This window comes from Polypterus senegalus, chromosome 13 (genome assembly GCF_016835505.1).
Source record: "Polypterus senegalus isolate Bchr_013 chromosome 13, ASM1683550v1, whole genome shotgun sequence".
Lineage (NCBI taxonomy): Eukaryota > Metazoa > Chordata > Cladistia > Polypteriformes > Polypteridae > Polypterus > Polypterus senegalus.
Genome location: NC_053166.1, coordinates 88223627 through 88248515, shown reverse-complemented (window position 1 = coordinate 88248515; position 24889 = coordinate 88223627). Strand labels below are relative to the sequence as shown.

The 24889-nt window shown below is 37.8% G+C and overlaps 1 protein-coding gene across 1 annotated transcript in view; it reads left to right on the top strand.

Annotated features, from left to right (window-relative positions):
* The window catches only part of LOC120543429 (serine/threonine-protein phosphatase 6 regulatory subunit 1-like), a 156353-nt gene that overhangs the window by 120321 nt on the left and 11143 nt on the right, over positions 1–24889 (top strand). Inside the window, exons 17-20 of the mRNA XM_039776556.1 lie at positions 4476–4618; positions 12588–12709; positions 13512–13665; positions 23908–23975. Of these exons, the coding sequence (XP_039632490.1) occupies positions 4476–4618; positions 12588–12709; positions 13512–13665; positions 23908–23975 (487 nt within the window). The remainder of the gene's footprint in view (positions 1–4475; positions 4619–12587; positions 12710–13511; positions 13666–23907; positions 23976–24889) is intronic.

Sequence of the window (24889 nt, the reverse complement as noted above, 5' to 3'; positions counted from 1 at the left end):
GGTTTTTTTTTTTTCACTTTTCATTCTCTCAGTCGTGTTCAGGATCCTTCCCTACCCCAAATCTGAGAATGCTGTTTTCACATAAAGCGTACTTGTGACTGCATTTTCGTACCAATGCTTGCGAACTAAAGTGCTTGCGTGCACTTTTCGTAGCATTATACGTCTATTTTTTGAGCATGCCCGTGTCGCTCAAACACAGGAACATATGTTCGTGTACAAGTATAACAAAACAAGTGCACTTTTATTCTAGACTATAAGTGAAGAAAAAATAAAGCAAATTACGCGGTTGATACGACAGCTTGCGTGGTGCAATGCTATGAACTGCTGATTTCCGATCCGTGCTATATAAAATCATCACATTCAAATATTAACAATTCCCACACACCCTTCCTACATTCACGACATGTGTACTTGTTGCAGTGTACACATCTCTCTGTGCTATGGTTCCTATTACACTGAATGAGCACCTGACACTGTACTTTCTTCCCTATATAAATAACATTCGAGTATAACCTTTACAATTATCATGCATTTACAGTGGCTCTCGGGTTTGAATACACGCTGACGCTGTTACAGAAGAAGTTAGCTTATTCAGTGCAGCAGTTTCAACACACAGTACATGAAATATTATTTGAAAACGAACAGCGTCAGATCGGCGCATATTCAAACCCGATCTGACGCTGTTCGTTTTCAAATATTATTGCATTAGTGCGATGATGTTTTTACATATATTGTCTCTTTCATTCATCTTGCGGTTTGTAATCAGTGACCACGTGTTTTTTCCCCGATCTTGCCAGTTCGCACATGTTACTGTATGTTGGTGTTTCTTTTGTACTCCAGGACATGCAGAGGACAGAATAGTACAGAGCAGTGAGTTCAGCGCTATATGCAATCTGACAGACAGGCAGAGAAGGCACTAGAGATATAAATAAACAGGGAAGGCACTGTATAATAGATATATAAAAAACAGCTAAGGGGATTGATATATAGATAGGTAGGAAGGAAAAGCACTATATGATAGGCAGACAAGGAAGCTCCTATATAATAATAAAATTACTGTTATTACTATATAGATAGGCAGGGAGTTCAGGCAGGCAGAACGGCGAAGGTTAAAAATAAATAAATTTTCTCCCCGGCGGGGGTTTCGAACTCGGATCTCTTGAGGTACATCAAGTCTGCTGTGCTTTAAGTGACGAAATCTAACCAGTACGCCACAGAAACTGTTGTAAAAGTCTTTAACCTTCTATGAAAGTGTATTTGCTCTTTGGCTGTCAGGCTTCACACATTTTATAGTTTATGTCTACATTTTGTGACATTTATTACTAAAATATGAAAAAGTTTCTGTTTTAACATTGTGTTTACACAGATTACTGTAGAAACGGAACACACATGAAATGCGTGTGTTCCAAATAACAATCTATTATTTCCACTCTAAAACTCCACTTCACTCCCAGATAATCGAGCCATGAGCTCCGAGAAGTTCGTGCACATTCTGAGTCGGTAGGGAAAGAATAGCCAGCTGCTTGCAGTTTGTTTTTATCAGCACATTTACAGGACAAAGGAGGCTGGCGGAGAGGTGAGAACGGTTTTAAGAAGCGATTTAAGGTGGGACGGATTTACGAGTTTTTTTGTAGGCTCTGGTAATTCTAGTGTTAAATGTGAACTCAAACTCATCAAGACCTAAGTAACACTTTATTTTAAATATCAAAGAAAGTTGAATTAAATTGCTCCCTCGTTCGCTAGCTAAGCGGAGTTAAGGAACACGCCCCAAAGCTAATGAATGAGCGAGGAAGGCCCCTCCCCTCGGCCCGCTGCGTGTTTCTTGGATTCACACAAATAAATCGGTACTGCAAGCAAACTCTGATTCTTAGCGTGATGAGAGAAGTCACAAAATCAACCAGAATTTTCAAGCAAACAAAAAAAAATATAGAAAAAAATCCCCATTTAATCCGTCAAGTAGTTCTCTCATGAAAAGCAGACAAACATACATACAGACAGAGAGATATTGGATTTTATATAATATATATTATAAAACCTTAAAAATAATGTGCAGTTAAAGTTCAAACAGCATTCTCAGCATTTCTGGAGCTTAGTAGAGCCAGATAATAATAAGTATCTTCACCATGCAGCTCTGTAAATCTCTACTTTGTTTGGGTCTACATACCTCTGAGTCTGCCTGTTCTGATATGAATGTCGTGAAATCAAAGTTTGGAACAAGACTGACAGATGAACATTTAAATGACTCCATAAGAGTGAACCTAAGTGGCTACACTCCACCATACATCTCTCTTGTTGACTCCATGCAGTGCCAGTAATTTGACTAACTAAAAAACACATCACACATGCAACTAGACATGTGAATACTCTTGTGAAGTGAAACAGTGACATTTAACAAAATGACAAATGAATAAGTAATATCTGTGTATTGTATTTGGAATTGCATTGTTTTGTTTTGACAGCATTCATGTTTTAATTCAGTGGCGTAAGATATACTACAAAATGCATACAGACATTCAAAATGCACTTGCAGGTGAACAAAGTTTTTTTTGTGATGTTTTAATACAAAATGTGAGTTGTGAACACCAACATTTTGTAAAACTTCAGGCAAAACAGGCGTATTCAGTTTTTGTTTGGGTTGAAATAATCTATGAGAATAAACGTTAGAAAACATGAGTAGCTCTCGGCCATTTTCATTTTGTAAAAGTAGCTCTCAGGGAAAAAAATGTCTGAGACACCTGCATTAGACACATCAGTAAAACTTCAGAATTACCTAAATAAACTGTCTGGAATATCCTTAAAAAGAAAGAATGTGCAGTTGAACTTAAGGGGACAAGCCTCCAAAACAAGCATTAGAGGCTTCGCAGAGTATCACTAGACAAGATAATCCACACCTGGTGATGTCTGTGAATCACATACGTCTTGCAGTCATTGCAAGGGATATGCAGCAAAGTACTGTACTAAATATGACTGCTTTAATATACCTGCCATTGCTGTGCCGCAAACATTATGGTGGCCTGAAACATAGAAACCGTGTATACATTCTTTTTAATTCCGACATGATGTGACCGAAACGTATGCAAATACACTTCCAGTGAAAAGTTTTAGAACACCTCAGCTTTTCTAGTTTTTCTTCAAATTTAATCCATTGAAATGCAATATCCTGAAATGGTGAAAAAGTAAGTAGGTAACTGGCAGATGTTTAAATTTAAAGTTTTGGTTAGCAAAAGTTGAAAAAAGCAGATATCATTATTTTACAAATGGGGCATTCTTCAAGGAACAACTAATAAATAGGTTACAACCTTCAGATATTCAGCAGCAGTTAGAGTATATTATACCATGGAAGTTGAAGCAAATAGTTTTGAGACTTTTTCAACTCTTCATTAGTCCACAGTCAGTATTTTAAGGCCTTATTTTGTCCTTTAAGAAATGGCTTTCTTAGTGCCTATCGCCCTATCAAACCTGCAACACAGTCTCCCCTTCACAGTTTAAATTGAGACTTGCGTTTTTGGCCACTGTTAAGCTGTGCTTGATTCTGTGGTGCTGTGAAGTGCCTATCACGCAAGCTGGTGACCCTCAGAAACTTGTCTTCCGATTTGGTTGTGACTTAGGAAGAGATCTGACAGACCCAATCAGAGTTTCTTCCGGTTTCAAATTGCCTTTGGATCATGTAGGATACTGTACTCACTGACACTTTGGAGTTTTTTTTTCTTTATTTTGCAATTTCTCTCAATGAATGACCTACACTTCTAAGGGTAATAATGCTCTCTCTCATTTCATGTGTTAATTGCCATTTTCTTGTCTTATCACTAGAATACTGTCCAAGTAGTACTTCAGAGGGTGTAGTAACACAGACTTTTCCAACTCTGCTATAATACAGAGAGAGAGAGAGGGTTTTTAAGTAATCAACAGAAGTTGATGATGCCTGTGCAGATTGTTTGCTTCTGCTTGCAAGGCTTAATTTACCTTAATTGCTGCATAAAATCTGTAGGTTGTAACCTCATATTTGTTCCCTGAAGAAGGCCCATTTGTAATATCCTGATATTTCAATTTGTTTTTAGGTTTTGATAGTCTAAATTTTAAATACAAACCTCTGGGAGTTTACCACTTACCTTTTCACTATCTTAGGTCATTTATTGCATTTCAGGTGATTAAATATGAAGAAAATCTGAGCTGTTATAAAACTTTTGACTGGCAGTGTACCCTTAAATTAAAGTCAGAAATGTGCAGCCTAGTTATGTCTGAATTTTTAAATTTGTAATTTTATACTGTCGAGCTGAGGGATTAATCAAGAAAAAAATGTGTCTTTTCCCTAAACATTACATTTTCATATGTTTAATATGCATCATCTAGAAATTACATGAAAGTACATTTAAGTATAGTTCTATTACAAAGCAGTTTACAACAGTGTTTTGACATAGTGGTACATTGTTTTATTCATAGTGAAAAGCCTTCTTTTTTTAATTTTCTTTCTTTAGCCAAATTCAAATCTTTTTGACCTGTGCTGCAAAGAACGAATTCAACAGTTTAATGATGAGGAAGGTGACAATTCAGACGAGGAAGATGTCTGGCAAGAGAAGGAGCTTCGGTTCTCCTCTGGGACAGTCCCCAGCAGCTATAGGTGAGTATTGGGAGGCAGTCTGGTTTATGAAGATAAAGCAATACTTTATCAGCCTTAAATCTGTGTTTTAACTGGTTCGTTACTTTCTTTCAAATGATCTTCTTTCACCCTCCATGATCTTTTCTATCCTAAGAAAAGAAACCCATAGTTTTCTTGACATCTACCACCATTTACATCTAGGTGGTGGTGATGGCAGTAGTGGTAGTACCTGTAGTAGTAACATTGTCACATGTACACTGAATTTTTTTTCCCCTTGATTAACAAATCAGCATGCATCTTGCTAGCAATTTATTGCACCATGGTGAAGAATATACTAAACTACATAAACTCATTTTATTTAATAGACCATGCAGATCACCTTACCTGTAGTGTAGCATACAGTCATGACCAAAATTATCGGCACCCCTGGAATTTTCCCAGGAAATGCACCATTTCTCCCAGAAAATTGTTGCAGTTACAAATGTTTTGGTATACACATGTTTATTTCCTTTATGGGCATTGGAACAACACAAAAAAACAGAGAAAAAAAAGCCAAATCTGACATCATGTCACACAGATCTCCAAAAATGGGCTGGACAAAATTATTGGCACCTTTTCAAAATTGTGGGTAAATTGTTTTATTTCAAGCAAATGATGCCCGTTTGAACTCACCTGTGACAAGAAATAGGTGCTGGCAATATAGCGATCACACCTGAAGCCAGTTAAAATGGAGAAAAGTTGACTCAACTTTTCTGTTGTGTGTCTGAGTGTGCCACACTAAATGGAGAACATAAAGAAGAGCAGAGAATTGTCTGAGGACTTGAGAACAACAATTGTGGGAAAATATCAACAATCTTAAAGCTACAAGTCCATCTCCAGGATCTTCATGTTCCTTTGTCCACTGTGCCCAACATAATCAAGACGTTCACAACACATGGCACTGTAGCTAATCTCCCTGGACGGGGATGGAAGAGAAAAATTGATAAAAGACTGCAATGAAGGATTGTCTGAATGGTGAATAAACAGCCCCAATCAACTTCAAAACATATTCAAGCTGTTCTGCAGATTTAGAGTGCAAGAGTGTCAGCTCGAACTATTCGTCGACATCTGAACGAAATGAAACGCTATGGCAGGAGAGCCAGGAGGACCCCACTGCTGACACAGAAACATAAAAAAGCCAGACTGGAGTTTGCCAAAATGTACTTGAGGAAGCCAAAATCCTTCTGGGCGAACGTCTTGTGGACAGATGAGACCAAGTTAGAGCTTTTTGGTTAAGCTCATCATTCTACTGTTTACAGAAAACGGAATCAGGCCTACGATGAAAAGAACACAGTACCTACAGTCAAACATGGTGGAGGTTCTAAGATGTTTTGAGGATGTTCGGCTGCCTCTGGCACTGGATCCCTTGACTGTGTGCAAGGCATCATGAAATCTAAAGACTACAAAAAGATATTGGGGCATAATGTTGGGCCCAGTGTCAGAAAGCTGGGTCTGCATCAGAGGTCATGGGTGTTTCAGCAGGACAATGACCCCAAACATACCTCTAAAAGCACCCAGAAATGGATGAAGACAAAGCGCTGGAGAGTTCTGAAGTGGCCAGCAATGAGTCCGGATATACATCTGATTGAACACTTATGGAAAGATCTCAAAATTGCAGTTGGGAGAAGACGCCCTTCAAATCTGAGAGACGTTGAGCAGTTTGCAAAAGAAGAGTGGTTGGAAATTCCAGTTGAGAGGTGTAACAAGCTTGTTGATGGTTATAGGAAGCGCTTGATTTCAGTTATTTTTTCCAAGGGGAGTGCAACCAAATATTAAGTTGAGGGAGCCAATAATTTTGTCCAGCCCGGTTTTTGAGTTTTGTGAGAAATGATATCAGATTTGGCTTTTTTCCTGTGTTTTTTGTGTTGTTCCAATGCACATGAAGGAAATAAACGTGTATACCAAAACATTTGTAATTGCAACAATTTTCTGGGAGAAATGATGCCTTTTCTGGGAAAATTCCAGGGGTGCCGATAATTTCGGCCATGACTGTAGTAGGTGCTGTAAGAGGGGGCCCAGCGATTATAAAGCTTCTTAAGTGTCTATTTTGCTAGATTTACTTTTACTTACTCTCGTCCTTCATCTTCTCCATCACATAGAACTTTTTATGTACATGTGCCTAGGTGCAATTGATGAGCTAGCTGCTTTGTTAGTATAGCTGGTACCTGCTTCTTAAACAGTGCATATTGTTTTTTTTGCGAGTGTATCCACTATGCACAACTCTGTATACAGCAAACTGAAATCTCTGTATGCCATCTTGCAAATGAGCTTTGCAAGTAATGGAGCTATTAAAATATTGTTAAGATAATGTAAATTTGTGTGATGTACTGCATTATACACTTTATATGTCCTTTCCTGAGTATTTATTTTATAGATCCAAAATTAAAACTAGTTATGCTCTGTGCTTGGCAAAAAGTCATTTATAATAAACAACTTGTGTATTTGGCTATATTTTGTGCACAGCAAAAACTTTTCATTCTGGCACACTTATTTCAATACAAATGTTTGAATAAATCGTTCTATTTCCTGTTCTTTCAAAATAAATGTAGTCCTAAGGTAATTGGTAACATACAGTAATTTAAGATATTCAGAAACACCAGAACTTGTGGTAAACTTACCACAAATGGGACACAAAAAAAAAGAATCTGAAAGGTGCAAAATAGGATCCAAAGGACAAAAGTGAAGAATGGTACTGTCTGATAATGTTTAGGGTCACCAGGTCTCCTGTTCACCAGTGGAATGTGACAGACCCTTTGAATGGTTTGCCAGACAAATGTTTTTACCTACAACCAGAAAATAAACAAATTATTTTTCCTAATGCCATTGGTATAATAGGGCTGCATCAAAAAAACTATGTGAAATATAGAAAAGGATAATTACTATTCTAAGTCAGCTGTGCTATCTGTCCTTGAAGCCATGGTTAACATTAACGTAATCACAAATCGACCATATATTAGAATGTTCTTGGGTTTTAAAAAAAAATGCCCTAAAACTGTGACATTGTTAAAAGACTAACACCATGCATGAAAATAACTTTAATTACACCTGAAAATCAACTAAAGAAACAAATAATCAAAATCTAAATTTGGTCTTCGGTGTGATTGAAAGACATTGGTTACCTTTGAAGTGAGTAGTCCTTAAGCCTAAACTTAAGACCATTAAGATTTATAAAAAATGTAATTGAAAAGTTCTGAACCCTTCCTAATGTGTTTTCTAGTTTTGTTAAATATGAAAGGGTTTTTTGTGCTCTTATCCATGTAATAGGATGTTGGAACCTAGTATTAGATTCAGGGAATCGATAAATTGTGACAGACACATTTTTTTGAAATAAATAGTGTTTCTTGATTTTAAAAATTGTTCTTAAATTTTATTAGAATGAAAACCTGGATTTTTACAGAAATTAAATGTGCCTTATTATCTTATTATTATTATTTATTCTTCACTAATGTGCTAGTAATGAGAAAATTAATCCCAGATTTAAAACTAAATTTGAAATACCATATTGCATCTGTTGAGCATTTCATTGGTTTGTGCTAAAGCACATAAAAACTGCTTTTTCAACGTCTTGAAATGCAGCAGTTCACATACGTTTGCACCCCGAGATTTTTTTTTCCTTTTTTTGCTCGGTCTTTTAAGAAAATTGATAGCGTAGATGGCGAAATTCCGAATTCACTGACAATGTCTTTTTTATTTTTGCTCCAACCAAGAGCAGCAAAAATGTGAAGTTTTTTTTCTAATATGAACTGTTATCGTTTTTTTCAAGCCTGCTGTTTCTATAGGAGGGTGACAATGAGTTAAATTCCAATGGATGTTTTTCAAATGTTGACGAGCAATAAGCAAAAGGTATCACTGAGAACCGCAGGAAACAAGAAGGGCAAAAAATAAAAAACAGTACCAGGAAAGCTCGATGAAAGAAAAAAAAATTACAATGTGTCTGTTTGGGGATTGTTGTGCACAACTGAGCTGCGGCCACAGCACTAACTGCTCTGTGGATGATTAATTCAGGCATTTCAAGGTCTTTTGGGCACTTCGTTGCAATGAAAGTATCTGCTGAATGAACTTTGTAGTAACAAGATTTCTATAGACTTGTGTCATATGGGGAAACTGTCGTGACCATAAAAATACTTTGTTGTAATGAAAATTTCGTTGTAATGGAATTTTACCTGTATATATATATATATATATATATATATATATATATATACTAAAAATACCAGCCTTCATGGCGGAGAAGTAGTGTGTTAAAGAAGCAATGAAAAGAAAAGGAAACATTTTGAAAATAACGTAACATGATTGTCAATATAATTGTTTTGTCACTGTTGTGAGTGATGAGTGTTGTTGTCATATATATATGTGTATGTATGTATATATATATATATATATATGTGTGTGTGTATATATATATATATATGTGTGTATATATATATATATATATATATATATATATATATATATATATATATATATATACATATCTATACATACACACATATATAAACATATATATACATATACATACATATCTACATATATACACACACAGCTATTTCAGTATCAGTGCAATACGCTGTTTGATAAAGCGTTGACTCCGCTCTTACGTGCAATAACAAATCAAATCATTCAGTTGTCTTTGCTCATATGTCATTTTAGAGCTGGGCGCCTGGCATCTTTTTTTGGCCACAAGTTCGTTTCTGTTTGGTGTGAGGTTCTGTGTTGTGGAGATTCTCAGGATGGATTGCAGGTGCTCATCAGTGAGGCGACTCCTGTGTGCTGTTTTGTTAGTCTTTATCACTGAGAAGAGCTTCTCACACAGATATGTGCTACCAAACATCCACAAGGTTCGAGCCGCATGTAGACGGACTTTTTTTGTTCTTCAAAGTCACCAAAGCGCCGTGCAAACTCAGTGCGCAATAACTCTAGCCGCAATAACTTGCAGCATCATAAGGTAGACTTGATTAACATGCTAAGTGTTCGGCAAGGCAGCTGAAGCGCTGCATTATGGGATCTGTAGTTTATTGTGTTACCAGCGCTTCATATACCCGGCTTTAATAACAATAATACAGTATATAAAATGATCTCGGGCGGATATAATTACGCCGGGCGGATGTGGCCCGCCCCTTGAGTTTGACACATATGGACTAAATAGAACTTGAAAAGATATATTTTTCAAATGTGATCGCGCAATTCAGATAGAGTTGACAGCGCACTACAGCCTGCATGCCTCAATGAGTCATCCTCCCTCGCTCTTACTTTTTTACCGTTCATCTAATGAATACACTGAGTATGGCTTTACCAAAACAATCATTGATGGCGAATAAAGTATCCATTATTCGAGTATGTAGAGCGGGATATATATATATACATATATATATACCCGTGTATCGCAGCGGAGAAGTAGTGTGTTAAAAAGGTAGAAAAGAAAAGGGAACATTTTAAAAATAGCGTAACATGACTGTCAATATACAGTATTTGTTTTGTGAGTGTTACTGAGTGTTGCTGTCATCAAGGATTTGATTATCATTATTTCTTTCAATCAGGTTCGTATTTGTAGGATGTGTTGTGTTCAAGTTACATTCCGTGTTTGTCAATCGTTGTAAAGATGACAGGTTTCATTCATCGATTCGTTTCTTACTGCATCAATAAACAGCTCGTCTTCTTCTTTATCTGAGACCTGACACACTGCATGCACGGGTTTTTTACACTGTCTTCCTTTAGCGGGACATTGACTTTTTCCACCGTGTGCTTTGTTTCCACAGTAGCTGCATTTATGAATATGCTTATCAGGCGCTTCATATTTTTGCTGCCTTTTCAATTGTGTAATTGGTTTTGTTCAGCGCTCTTTGGAACTGTTGCTTTTATCTGTGCACTGCGTCAGTTCACGTGAGCCACTCGGTGTACATGCATCGAAGGTTCCCAGCTGTGCTGGTGCCATCTCGTGCTATGTCCATAGCTTTATTTAATGTTACCTTAGTCCTGGCACTTAAAACTTTCTCTTGCAGTTTTGCTGAGTTTGTGTCAAACACCACCCTGACCATCTCATCTTCCTCTCCATAAGCACAGTCCTTCACCCGTGAATATTTACCCGTGGCAGTTTGCTATTGGATTGCCGCTGACGGACGGCCTTATATGGGCAGGCACTAAATTACAAGCGCCAGCGTCAGCCTGTCTATGAACTTAATTTAAAGTGTAGGTTTACATCGTGCTTTGTTTCCGAAGTAGCAGAACTCATGAATATGGTTGTATATGTCACTCGCTTGCTTCTTATTGTTTCGCTGCCTTCTCAATTATATAATGCATGTTTTCTTGAGCGCTTTTTTGAGGTCTTCCTGGTTTTCTATGTACTGCGTGATTACGTGGGAGGCGTGATAATGTCACACGAAACTCCGCTTCCACGGCGTTGAAGCTCATCTCCATTACAGTAAATGGAGAAAAACTGCTTCCAGTTATGACCATTACGTGTAGAATTTCGATATAAAACCTGCCCAACTTTTGTAAGGAAGCTGTAAGGAATGAACCTGCCAAATTTCAGCCTTCCACCCACACGGGAAGTTGGAGAATTAGTGATGAGTCAGTGAGTGAGTGAGGGCTTTGCCTTTTATTAGTATAGATATATATATACCCGCGTATCGCAGCGGAGAAGTAGTATGTTAAAAAAGCTTGAAAAAGAAAAGGGAACATTTTAAAAATAACGTAACATGACTGTCAATATACAGTATTTGTTTTGTGAGTGTTACTGAGTGTTGCTGTCATCAAGGATTTGATTATCATTATTTCTTTTAATCAGGTTCGTATTTGTAGGATGTGTTGTGTTCAAGTTACATTCCATGTTTGTCAATCGTTGTAAAGATGACAGGTTTCTTTCATCGATTCGTTTCTTACTGCATCAATAAACAGCTCGTCTTCTTCTTTATCTGAGACCTGACACACTGCATGCACGGGTTTTTTTTTTAACACTGTCTTCCTTTAGCGGGACATTGACTTTTTCCAACGTGTGCTTTGTTTCCGCAGTATCTGGATTTATGAATATGCTTGTATGTATCAGACGCTTCATATTTTTTGCTGCCTTTTCAATTGTGTAATTCGGTTTTTGTTCAGCGCTCTTTGGAACTGTTGCTTTTTATCTGTGCACTCGCGCCAGTTCCGTGAGCGCTTCGGTGTACATGCATCGAAGGTTCCCAGCTGTGCTGGTGCCATCTTTTGCTATGTCCATGGCTGTATTTAATGTTACCTTAGTCCTGGCACTTAAAACTTTCTCTCGCAGTTTCGCTGAGTTTGTGTCAAACACTACCCTGACCATCTCATCTTCCTCTCCATAAACACAGTCCTTCACCGTGAATATTTAGTGGGAGTTTGCTATTGGATTGCCGCTGACGGACGGCCTTATATGGGCAGGCACTAAATTACAAACGCCAGCGGCAGCCTGTCTATGAACTTAATTTAAAGTGCAGGTTTACATCGTGCTTTGTTTCAGTAGCAGAACTCATGAATATGGTTGTATATGTCACTCGCGCGCTTCTTATTGTTTCGCTGCCTTCTCAATTATATAATGCATGTTTTCTTCAGCGCTTTTGGAGGTCTTCCTGGTTTTCTATGTACTGCGTGATTACGTGGGAGGCGTGATTATGTCACACGAAACTCCGCCCCCACGCCGTTCAAGCTCATCTCCATTACAGTAAATGGAGAAAAACAGCTTCCAGTTATGACCATTACACGTAGAATTTCGATATAAAACCTGCCCAACTTTTGTAAGAAGCTGTAAGGAATGAACCTGCCAAATTTCAGCCTTCCACCCACACGGGAAGTTGGAGAATTAGTAGTGAGTGAGTGAGGGCTTTGCCTTTTATATATATATATATATATATATATATATATATATATATATATATATATATATATATATATATATATATATATATATATATATATTTAGAAATTTTCTTTTTCCATGCAGAAACTCTGAGAGTACAGGTAGCCGGGATTCCGATGAAGAAGATGGTGAGGAAGAGGTAGAAAATGAGAAAGTATCCCAACAGTTGAACACAGAAGAAAACGATGTTGAAAACACCAAAGAAGGTAAAGTTTTCTCTGTTAGTGTCCTTTTGAATTTAAATGCATTTTATCTACAGTCCGTAACATTCAGAACTGCGATCATGCACAGCATATCCTAGTCTGTCATATTTTTTATTTTGTAGATAAATATTTATATTTTATTTTCTAAAATTAAAATTAATTGTAATATTGAAGAATAATTGTTTTAGATTTGTTACAGATTACAATAAACATTGAGTTTCTTCACTCTAGTTATATAAATATCATATGTAGCTATCTATGTATGTTGTACTTGGAAACTGGCTTACATTTGTGAACACCAGAAAGAATAGTTAGAGAAGATTATTTTAAATGGTACTGTATTTTGAATTTGTCCTTGGCATTTGGTGCATTTTTTTTATATTAAGAGTCATATTAACAATATATTATGAAGAATAATAGAAATAAGTTTAATATTTGGAGAAAAGCAATAGTAATTTTAGATTCCATTCTCCAACCAGCATAATTGAAAAGGTCATAAAAGCCCAAAGTCTACACAAGAATGAACCAACCCTATAGACCCCTATAACAGATTCACCAACACTCCTGTACAGTCAGCATAGATTTGAAAAATTAACCTAACATACATGTCATTTGGGATGTGGAGAAAATCCCAATTAGACATGTCAAGGATACGTAGATTACACAAAGTGTTTGCCTGAATACTGGATTTGGACCCAGGATTCTGTTTTTATAAGGCAGCAGAACTTACTACTGTGCCCTTGTGCTATGTAATTATCTGAAACAGGTATTTATGTAAATAGGTCATTGTTTCTTTTCTTCTTAGAAACTGGATGGGTTGCAGATTTTTCCTCATTATCTGTGGCTCCCAATCAGACAGCAGTAGATTTGGGATCAAGTGTGTGGGAAGGCTCTGCTCAGCCAGGAACGGGAGATAGTGAAGATTGGGCTGTCTTTTCAAGCAACTCACCAAAAAATAGGTATGTCTATCTATGTTATAAGCATAACATGTTTTAAGCTAATAATTAGATTTTTTTTAACTTGACAGAAATTATGTTTATAATACATTTATATTGTTATATTATTATATTATATTTTCTGGTTCCGATGTCCTAACACTGTTATTTATCTAAGGCAGTTGTCACACTTCCAGTGATTTCACATGGTCATTTACATGAATCAAAGACATTAGCATATACCAGGGGTCCTCAATCACTGTCCTGGAGGGCCGCAGTGGCTGCTGTTTTTTGCTCCATCTCAGTTGCTTAATAAGAAGCACTTACTGCTCAAGTGACACTTTTGCTTCACTTTAGTTGTCTCGCTTGTTAAGATTTTGAACCCTTAATGCTTATTTTAATCTTAAACAGACATATTCTTAGTTTTGAATTGCTGCTAATTAGCAATAACTTGCAAATGTCAAAAGAGAGCAGCATTTCTCCTTTCAGCCGGTTACCATTTACACCTCTGTGTGTATTTATCATGCACAATTGGGTTTATTTAAATACGTGGAAGAAAAGTGAAGAGAAAAAAGTGAAGGACTGAGAAGTACTCCTCCATTTTAGCCTTCAAATCGTTTGGATGATATCCTTAGAAAGGAAAAAAAATCTAGGATACGAGAATGACCTGACATGGCAGAGTTAAAGCACTAACAAGCCATGAAATTAAATTATTGGCAAGAATTGCTTTCTAATTTAGCAACCGGGTTAAAACAAAAATCTGCGGCCCTCCAGGACTGTGATTGAGGACCCCTGGCATATACCTATGAGAAGGTAGGGATGTATTTATTGTACATTACCTGTTCATCATAAGAATGAAGAAAGACACCATGACATATTACTACAGTGCATTATTTAAATAGCTTACTATATGTAGGCTTTTCAGGGTTTTGATTTCACTAAAATAAGTGTAAGACTAACAGTCTTGCTTACCAACAAAGAATGAAAGTCTTTGGAATATGGATTTAGCTCAGTTGCTATTTGAGCATTATTGTAGTTTGTTTTAAACTTTATTCAGAGTAACAATGTTTTCTGTTAATATATTTTTATGCAATCATTTTTAATTATTAGTTTTTACAAAAATTTTTGTGTAGTTTAATTTTTTTAATGTAATTGGTCATGTAACCAAAACTGGAACAATTTCCAAGGAATCCCCCAACCCCCTTTGAATTGCACCCGCTATTCTATCTGATAACAGTTAGAAACACTGTTGGGTCTATTTTCTTTCTGTGTAAGAGGCTACTCTTGTAGCTAAATAATATTTTTCTGTAATACTCTATGTTAGGTTTGTGACGATACCAGAATTTCTGACTTCCTTTAGATACCATAATCTTTCCCCAGTTTAAAAAGGTATTTTTTTCCACATGCATCAGGGGCCAATTCTGCTTGCCAGTAGCCACTTCGCAAGTCCAATCTGAAGAACCAATTAGATCCTGCTTCTAGATCGAGGGCCTCATCTATCTGCAGGAGTGGGTATTAGTCCTTCATTATCACCTGGTTCAGCTTCTAGTAATCGACACAGAAGCGTCAGTCTCTGGTCTTCTTTCTCACAAGCACTACTGATGAACACCAGGGAGATTTTTGGCCATTCCTTTAATAAGACCGGCTACCTCCCCTTAACATGCTATTGGAATGCACAGTGGTTGTTGCTTGATGGGCCATGTGTTGACAATTTAGATGTTTTGCTGGACCAGATCAGTTTGCCTGATGTCAGCTGGGGAGGTAGCAAACTGGCACTCGTACTCCTACAGTAGGTGCCGCAGCAGCTGTTGCTGGTCTAGGCTTATGTCATGTTGAAAAGTTTGCCACATGTTCTTCATGGCAGAGCCCCAGCCTACAGCACCCCCCACCAGATCACATTTGGGAAATGAGTGAAGCTTCACTGTGCAGGGTGGATTTGTTTTACTTACTTCTAGACAAAGAGAGAAGCTGCCTGTTATCAGTGTTCTCTGAGTAAAATCCAGTGAAGCCTTGGTACGGCACAAAAAAAGTCCATGCCTAAAATACAAGGGTCCTGAATGTTGGCCACCCAAGCCAGATGAGACCACTTCTGTCCTTCATCTTACAGGTTGGCTGTTGTGAGCCTCCTCATAATGCACACTTAACTGTATCGTTGACAAGCCGGGCATTTGCTCCTCAGACTGGGCAGTTGGAAGGAAGGGTATCAGGGTTTACCATGCACACAGAGGCCCCAGTGTCTACTAATGGTGCTATAGTCCGGCCCTGGAGCATGGCTATAAGCTGGCATTACCATCCCTACCCTATTTTCTGGAGAGGAGTAATGTCCGTACCTCTCATCTCAGGAACTGCTGCGGGGTTCGGAGCTGCTCCTCCTACACTGAACCTGTTTTTTCTCGTCAGTCCCCTTCTTCAGTTAGCAGCAAGACCCTACAGAGGGGGCAAAACCAGTGTACGTGGCCTGGGTGGCCACATCTCCGGCAATTACAATATTTCTGGTGTCTCCTTCAACATTGCATATACTTGAGCAGAATGGCGTGTGTTGTCTGATTAGGGCAGTTATCAACCTGTTCTTGCACCAGAGTGCCATGACTCCAAGCTTCCTCCTAATGTGCTCAGCTGGTTATGGTGAACATGGTGCCACAGTTCAGCAGGTGTAACCCCTCTTAGAAATGTGTCATGTGCCAATCTAGGCCGGGCAGTTCGCAAAAAAGTGCATATAGGCCAGACTCACCTGTCCTTAAATCTCTGCCGCAGAAGTACCAAGACACTCTTTTGTCAGCTTGGTCCAGGAGTACAGCTGTTGTTGTAGCCCCAGAGTTGATTTGGTCCATCTTAAGTGGTGCTCAATCGTATGGAGAAGCCACAACAATTCCATAAGGTCCTCCCGTAGCCCATCTTCTAGAACGTTTAGTGCACCTCTTTCTAAGGCTGCCACCAACTGTATCGCTTGCTTCCTTGGGGACCAACCATTCCCATCAGTTATAACTTTCAGTCATGCCCAGTAAGTCTCTCATGGTCCAGTTCATTTAAAACAACCAGGTTTTAACTTCAGTAGTGCTACTGGTCTAACATTCTCTACACTCGGCCCAACATGATATAGTCTGCTGGTCTCAGCTGCTGGCGCCATTCCTCCCACAGCCTCAGCTGAGTCACCACCTGAAAGTTATGTCAATTATGTCAGGTGATGGTTCTGGCAAACCTCCTTCATCCATTCTTAAACCTAGGTCACTCAGTCAGTAGGTCCCACTTCTGACACCAATGTAGTGACCTTATTGTAACAGGTTTGAAAAGGAAGAACAGTTACAGAACAGTTTAATTGTAGCAGTCTATGAAGAATACAGGAATGTAAAACAGAAACAAAGGAAATTGAACTAGACCTATTTACAGTTATCTATAAACCTCTTATTGTTTTGGCCCAGAGAGACGCAGTAAAAGAAAACTCCAGTTCCTTAAACTGATCCCTTCCCTCCCCATGCTCATGTCTCATCTTTATTTCCTACACCTTTTCATTGTCCACTAAACTGTCCAGAAATCCTGCCTCCATTTGCAAGTCCTCCATTCAGGCTCCCATTCCTTTTCTCGTCAATAATAATACCAACAACAGTCCTCCGCACTGCATTCTGCTCTCCCAGCTAGACTCAACAGTCCCTTAGCCCCCAGGCTTCATTTTAGTCATTAAATGTAAAAATTTTAAGTAGTACAATCTTTTGTAAAAGGTAAGGGTAAAGGTTTGTAAACACTGAAAGTAAAGAAGAATAAATCTGGTCAACAGTTGTTTTTTTTTTTTTACATTGATGAAAACAAATACTGTTACTGAGGTAGTACAATGAAATGTTACAAATGTCATTACATGTTAACTGAGTAAGTATTACAATCTTTTGTAAACAGAATACATAAAAATACTAATACAAACATTAAATAATCATATATATATATATATATATATATATATATATATATATATATATATATATATACACACACACACATATATATTGTCACGCTGAGTGCAAGGGAAAAAAATAAAATGTAGTCTATAAGTTATTAAACAGTAAAACATTAACGTTTTAAGAAGTAAAGCTACATTGAGCACTACTGGAGTGGTTTCGGGTAAACTACATTTTAAAAACTGTGTAACACAACAGGTAAGAAGTACTAACAGCAGCTAAAATGTATATGGATCATCTCTCGATAGTGGATCGGTTTTGAAAGGCACTACACAAGGGCTGTGGTATAGAAATTACATTTTCTATGTGAACGTCCAAATTTCTGCCTGTGGTAATGTGCCTTACCGGCATTACCAGCAATTAAAAGAAAATCATTTTTGTGTCCTCTGCAGTATTAAGAGAGAAAGGCTTTGGTTTGGGATAAAAGGAAAAAAGGTGTAAAGAAAGGAAACTTTCCTTTTTCTTTTATATAGTGTAGAGAGAGGTCTTCGCTGACGATATGAGCGCCGCGGTGGGTCTCGTGTAGACTGGAGAGCGGCCCTGCCATTAACTGGCCGGGATGGCACTGTCGGTCCTCCACTGCTGTGCGTGTCTTCATAATCCGACCTGACGACCTCATAATCGTATACGTGTAAAAGAAAGTGCGAAGCGCCTTAATATTAGTTCTAGTGGTCTAGAAATGAGATCCCGTGTTTACAGTTGTCTGGGATCTAGCTCATGGGAAGGAGAAAAAAATTAAAGTGTTTACTTTCACTTAAGGCAGAAGCGCAATCAGCATCTCAAAGGCCATTCACGTGATCAAAAGTCTCCACGCTCTTTAGAGGTCTTGCTTTCTCTGCGTACTGCATTCATAGTCAGTTCACGCGAGCTGCTCGGAGTACATGCATCAAAGCTTCTGAGCTGTGCCTGTGCTATCTCGTGCGATCTCGCAATGTCCACGGCTTTATTTAATGTTAGCTAAGACCCGGCACTTAAAAGTTTCTCGCTACAGCAATTTTAACTCCGTTAAGAAGTGATCCAAAGTCTCGTTTATACCTCGTGTCTTCTCATTAAACTTGTATCTCGTGAATAAAGTATTCAGCGTTTTTCTTCAGCGCTTTTTGGGAGCTCTTCCTTCTTTTCCTACATACTGCGGTCACAGTCAGTTCATGTGATTACGTGGGAGGCGTGATGATGTCACACGCAGCTCCGCCCCCCACGACCATCGAGCTAACGTCCATTACAGTATATGGAGAAAAATAGGTTCCAGTTATGACCATTACGCATAGAATTTCGAAATGAAACCTGCTTAACTTTTGTAAGTAAGCTGTAAGGAATGAGCCTGCCAAATTTCAGCCTTCTACCTACACAGGACGTTGGAGAATTAGTAATGAGTGAGTCAGTGAGGGCTTTGCCTTTTATTAGTATAGATTATTTAGAAAACAGCACACAAACAGACCACTAATGCACTTAAAGGCTTTGCATTAATGCATACAGTGCACATAACATTTTTGTCTAAACAAACTATGATGTCTTTGTAATTTCCAAATTTATTGTAAGAAAAACTAGAAAGTCAACATGTTTTTCTGTGAAGCTGCTGTTGGCTTTTGTTGGGCTACAAATGAGCCCAGATATACTAAATACACATTCTGAAGCACATCTGGAATTACAGTGGGCACGGAAAGTATTCAGACCCCCTTCAATTTTTCACTCTGTTATATTGCAGCCATTTGCTAAAATCATTTACAGTAATCCCTCGCTATATCGCGCTTCGACTTTCGCGGCTTCACTCTATCGCGGATTTTAAATGTAAGCACATCTAAATATATATCACGGATTTTTAAGCTGGTTAAGCGCTTTCTGCGGACAATGGGTCTTTTAATTTAGGTTACATGCTTCCTCAGTTTGATTGCCCAGTTGATTTCATACAAGGGACGCTATTGGCGGATGGCTTAGAAGCTACCCAATCAGAGCATGTATTACATATTAACTAAAACTCCTCAATGCTAAAAGATATGCTTCCCGCGTGGCGCTTGTTTTGTTTGCTTCTCTCTGTCTCTCTCTGCCTGACGGAGGGGGTGTGAGCAGAGGGGGCTGTTTACACAGTGGCTGTTTGCCTAGAAGATAGGACGCTCCTCTACAAATTGCTGCTTTATCCCGGTGCTTCTGTATACTTAAAAGTATGTATTGATTTTTTGATTGTTTGCTTTTCTTAGCAAGCGCTCTCTCTGACATTATCTGCTCTTCACGGTGCTCCTTTGAAGATAAGATATGTTTGCATCTTTTTAATTGTGAGAAAGAACTGCCATCTCTGTCTTGTAATGAAGCACAGTTTAAACGTTTGACTAAAGGGTGTTATTTCATGTCTAGAGGGCTCTAATAATGTTAACAGTGTGGGAGAGTTTATAAGGGCTTAAAATATATAAAAATAACCATACAAACATATGGTTTTTACTTCGCGGAAATTCATTTATCGCGGCAGAGTCTGGAACGGATTAACCGCGATAAACGAGGGTTGACTGTACATTCATTTTTTTCCTCATTAATGTACACACAGCACCCCATATTGACAGACAAAAAAAATAATTTTTGAAATTGTTGCAGATTTATTAAAAAAGAAAAACTGAAATATCACATGGTCCTAAGTATTCAGACCCTTTGCTCAGTATTTAGTAGAAGCACCCTTTTGAGCTAATACAGCCATGAGTCTTCTTGGGAAAGATGCAACAAGTTTTTCAGACCTGGATTTGAGGATCCTCTGCCATTCCTCCTTGCAGATCCTCTCCAGTTCTGTCAGGTTGGATGGTAAACGTTGGTGGACAGCCATTTTTAGGTCTCTCCAGAGATGCTCAATTGGGTTTAAGTCAGGGCTCTGGCTGGGCCATTCAAGAACTTCACTGTGGGGACTGTATTGGACAAATGATGAGCAGTGCCTGGTTGTCTCCACACATACCGCTTAGAATTAAGGCCAAAAAGTTCTATCTTGGTCTCATCAGACCAGAGAATCTTATTCCTCACCATCTCAGAGTCCTTCAGGTGTCTTTTAGCAAACTCCATGCGGGCTGTCATGCGTCTTGCCTCTCCTCAGTGTGTGGAGACAACCAGGCACTGCTCATCACTTGTCCAATACAGTCCCCACAGTGAAGCATGGCGGTGGCAGCATCATGCTGTGGGTGTGTTTTTCAGCTGCAGGGACAGGACGACTGGTTGCAATTGAGGGAAAGATGAATGCGGCCAAGTACAGGGATATCCTGGACAAAAACCTTCTCCAGAGTGCTAAGGACTTCAGAGTAGGCCGAAGGTTTACCTTCCAACAAGACAATGACCCTAAGCACACAGCTAAAATAACGAAGGAGTGGCTTCACAACAACTCTGTGACTGTTCTTGAATGGCCCAGCCAGAGCCCTGACTTAAACCCAATTGAGCATCTCTGGAGAGACCTAAAAATGGCTGTCCACCAACGTTTACCATCCAACCTGACAGAACTGGAGAGGATCTGCAAGGGAAATGGCAGAAAATCCCCAAACCAGGTGTGAAAACTTGTTGCATCTTTCCCAAGAAGACTCATGGCTGTATTAGCTCAAAAGGGTGCTTCTACTAAATACTGAGCAAAGGGTCTGAATACTTAGGACCATGTGATATTTCAGTTTTTCTTTTTAATAAATCTGCAACAATTTCAAAAATTCTTTTTTTTTGTCTGTCAATATGGGGTGCTGTGTGTACATTAATGAGGAAAAAAATGAATGTAAATGATTTTAGCAAATGGCTGCAATATAACAAAGAGTGAAAAATTGAAGGGGGTCTGAATACTTTCCGTACCCACTGAATATGAGCACAGGGTCAAGTAGCAAAACTTTATTTATTTTAGCCTTGAAAAAATACAGTGCCTTATTATATAGTAAATGTGATTAAATACATAAAAATCACACTTCATAAAGATAAAGAAAGTAATGTGCTCTGGGAGAGATTTTGCAGTGACAGTTTAAAAACTGAAGAACTGAAGGAGTTCTGCTGCTAAAGAGTGCCTCTGAATGAACAGCACAGAGTAAAAGTGACCCGCAGTAAAAAATAATTGAAGGCCTCTACCCCGATGTGTTACATGTTTAATTAACTAGAGGAAATGTTTTAACTTGTAGAAAAAAAGTCACATTCCTAAATCAGACAGCAACAGCTAATATGTTTATACCTATTAATGTTTCTGTAATTCAAAAAAATGATCCCACTGGAAATGGTTTGTATTGACTCAGTTGCAGTTCTTACATAAAGACCTGCATGTATCTTATTGTTTTCCGTGAGGTGCCACTCCAGCTGCCTACTTTGTCACATGAGCATCAAAGCACTAAGGCTGCTGTAATTGCCATCTTATTTATACCTGTGAGTGAATGGAAATAGGACTACAACTTGAGGCTTTGCGAACTGGAATGGTATTCGTTTAATGTAGGCTGTAGAATCGATATCCTGAAAAATTAGTATTTAAGTAATTTTGAAATGTTAAAATTGATACTTACTGGTTTAATATTTAATGTTTCAGACTTGCTTTTCCTCTCGCAATTTTTAGGGCAGATTTCATCGTATTTTCATGAATAACGCTGTTGTCTACTTGCAAAGTCAGTCAGTTGTGTGTATGATTCTGCATATATATCATATACAGGTATAATTGTATTCAAAGATTTGGAATTCCCTAGAAACTTTCAGGTTTTTGATTGAAATTAATACTTTTTTTATCAAGGTACCATTAAACTGATTTAAACCTATAGCCAAGACATTAAAAGGACGGTACTGCAAGTGGTTATTACTACTTGAAATTGTTGATTTATTTTTTATTATTCACATAAGACTGCAAAGCCCCATTTTCATCAGCTATTACTCCAGTGTTCTAATAGTAAACCCCTTAATTAATCATGTTAAAATGCTATTTTTTTTATGAAAAGTGCCAATTGTTTTATCACAACTGAAGCCCATTACAGTATTCTATTTTATCAAGCAAGTAAGATGTCATTTCTTGGGTTGCAAGGTATTAGTGTTTCTAAAGTTCTGTTCTGTGTTGAAAAATATCAAAATCAAAACCGATTTCTCTAGAAATGCATCAATCTCCATTTAGCAGATTGCCAAGAAACTGAAGATTTCATACAAAGGTGTCCAGTATTATCTAGGGAGAAGGCCAACTGGATCTAATCAGGGTAGAAAAAGCAGCAGAAAGCCCAAATGTACAACTGCACATCAGTCTCTAGTTTGAGAAACAGACACTCGGCTTCTTCTTTAAATAGTGCATTCCAGATATCCATGTTCTCTGAAACATTTCCATGATGCAAGAATTAGAGTTTCAAGGAAAAAATTATATACAAAACTGACAAATAAAAAATAAAAGTGAAAATGACAAACATTTTTAATCATCTAGAAGTCCACTTCTCAATGTCTATATTCTTGTACCCCTTTAAACCTTTTCTAAAAGAACACTATGTCTTGATCAAAGGAAATTCCACAATAGGTGCACATTTACTCCAGTCTCAGCTTCTGAAGTCCAGGTAGTTTGTTGTAGCTTCCTCTGAAGAATGATCTATTAACTATGAGGGATTTCTATTGAAAATGTGAGAGTTATTTTAATGATTCACTGCTAGATGCTGATTAGATAGAGCTTTATTTGTCACCAAGGGGAAATTTGGCTTTTAACAGGAGCTCTTTAAATAAATAAATCAACACACAAGAAAACTAAAAAGAAAGAAAAGCTGTGACTTGACAGTCCTAGTCATAGTGAGGCATTACACAGATGTATTGCTGTTGATATAAAGGAGCCCCAGTAGTATTTCTTGACATACTTGTACTGAATAATTTGTTGGATAAAAGTTATTAGTGCATCTTTGTTCATAATGGTTTTTTTTTCACATCTTTGTTGTTAAATTTTACTGAATTTTAAGGCAATGGTGTCTTCTTGAAGCTTTGGGAGTTTCCACAGCACAGGGGCTGAATACTTTTACATGTAGCATTTTTCCTTTTCTTAAGATTTTTTCCAGTATAAAATAATATTATGTTAGAAAACCTGATGTCAAGTTTCTGTGCCATCACAGTGAACAGCATTTCAGTGTAAGCTTTGTTACTAAAACAAAATTAGATGACTGGTCAAGAGACTGAATACTTTCGAAATGTGCTGTGTTTATAATTCTCTTTTTTAAATTAACATGGCAGAGTTTTAAAAAAATAATATTTTTGAAGGCCTGGGATCAAATATGAAAGCATTCTGTCACTCACTTGTCTGTTTTTTCCAATAATGCAGAACATTTGCTGAATATAGTGAATAACCTGGCTAAGGATTTCAGTTTTTTTCCCTTGTTTTCTGTTATAGTGCCCATGTACCTCATGTTCAGATGGAATCAACAGCTGTTGCATCAAAGGAAAATGAGTGCAAGCATGGTAAGTAGTCACAGGATTCCATTCAGTCCATAAACATCAGCTCAACATTGCTGAAGCAAGCATATTTCAGTGGGTACTTTGTGTTACATGCATATGCCCATATAAAATGATTCTGTCACGCTGCGCCATGGATGGTTAGAAAACATTTAGATCTCCTTTAGTTTGGTAATAAGTTCAGATGTAACGACGGAATTGAACATCAGTCTCTAGTGATAAATCATAGTACACTCCTCAGACTATGAAAGTCTGCTTGCTTACCATTCCCATATTTATTTAATAGGTTGAACTATATATAGATTTATTAAGTGAAGCAGGGCTGCTTGCTTAGTTTTAAAGACACTCCATTTGCTTCTGCATTTTGTTTTTGTCCATATAATCCTTTTCCTAAACTGACTGGATAATATACCATGGAGGTGTGATGCCTTCTTCCCCTTTCTTTTTTCTATAAAATTCCATAAAGGCTACCAAAAGGATTAATAAAATCTAAGAAAAGAGTTAGCGGATTTGTGTGTTGTTAGACAAAATGTGTTTGCCACCTTATGTGGATGTGCATATGATTTTGTACAAGGAGGTTTAGATTTCACTTCTGGAAATCTCTTGCAAAATATAATGTACAAGTGCTGCAATCCAATTTTAACAACAAACTGAAATCTCACAATATTAGTGTTGTCTTCTGTTTGCTCAGCTTGATTTTGCTTCTGTCAGCAAATTGACTGGTACATAGTAAACAAGGGCAGCAAAGACTTAGCATGGATTTATCCCATCTTACAAAATCTGTTTTTGTGGCTGATTTTGAAGCCGAGTGTGTTGGGTGTTGTCACCATGTTCTTATTTGATGAACTATCAGTAGATAGTTATTTTAATTTCCATATTTATATGAGAATTACAGAAATTGTTAAAGTAGGTAAGCTAAA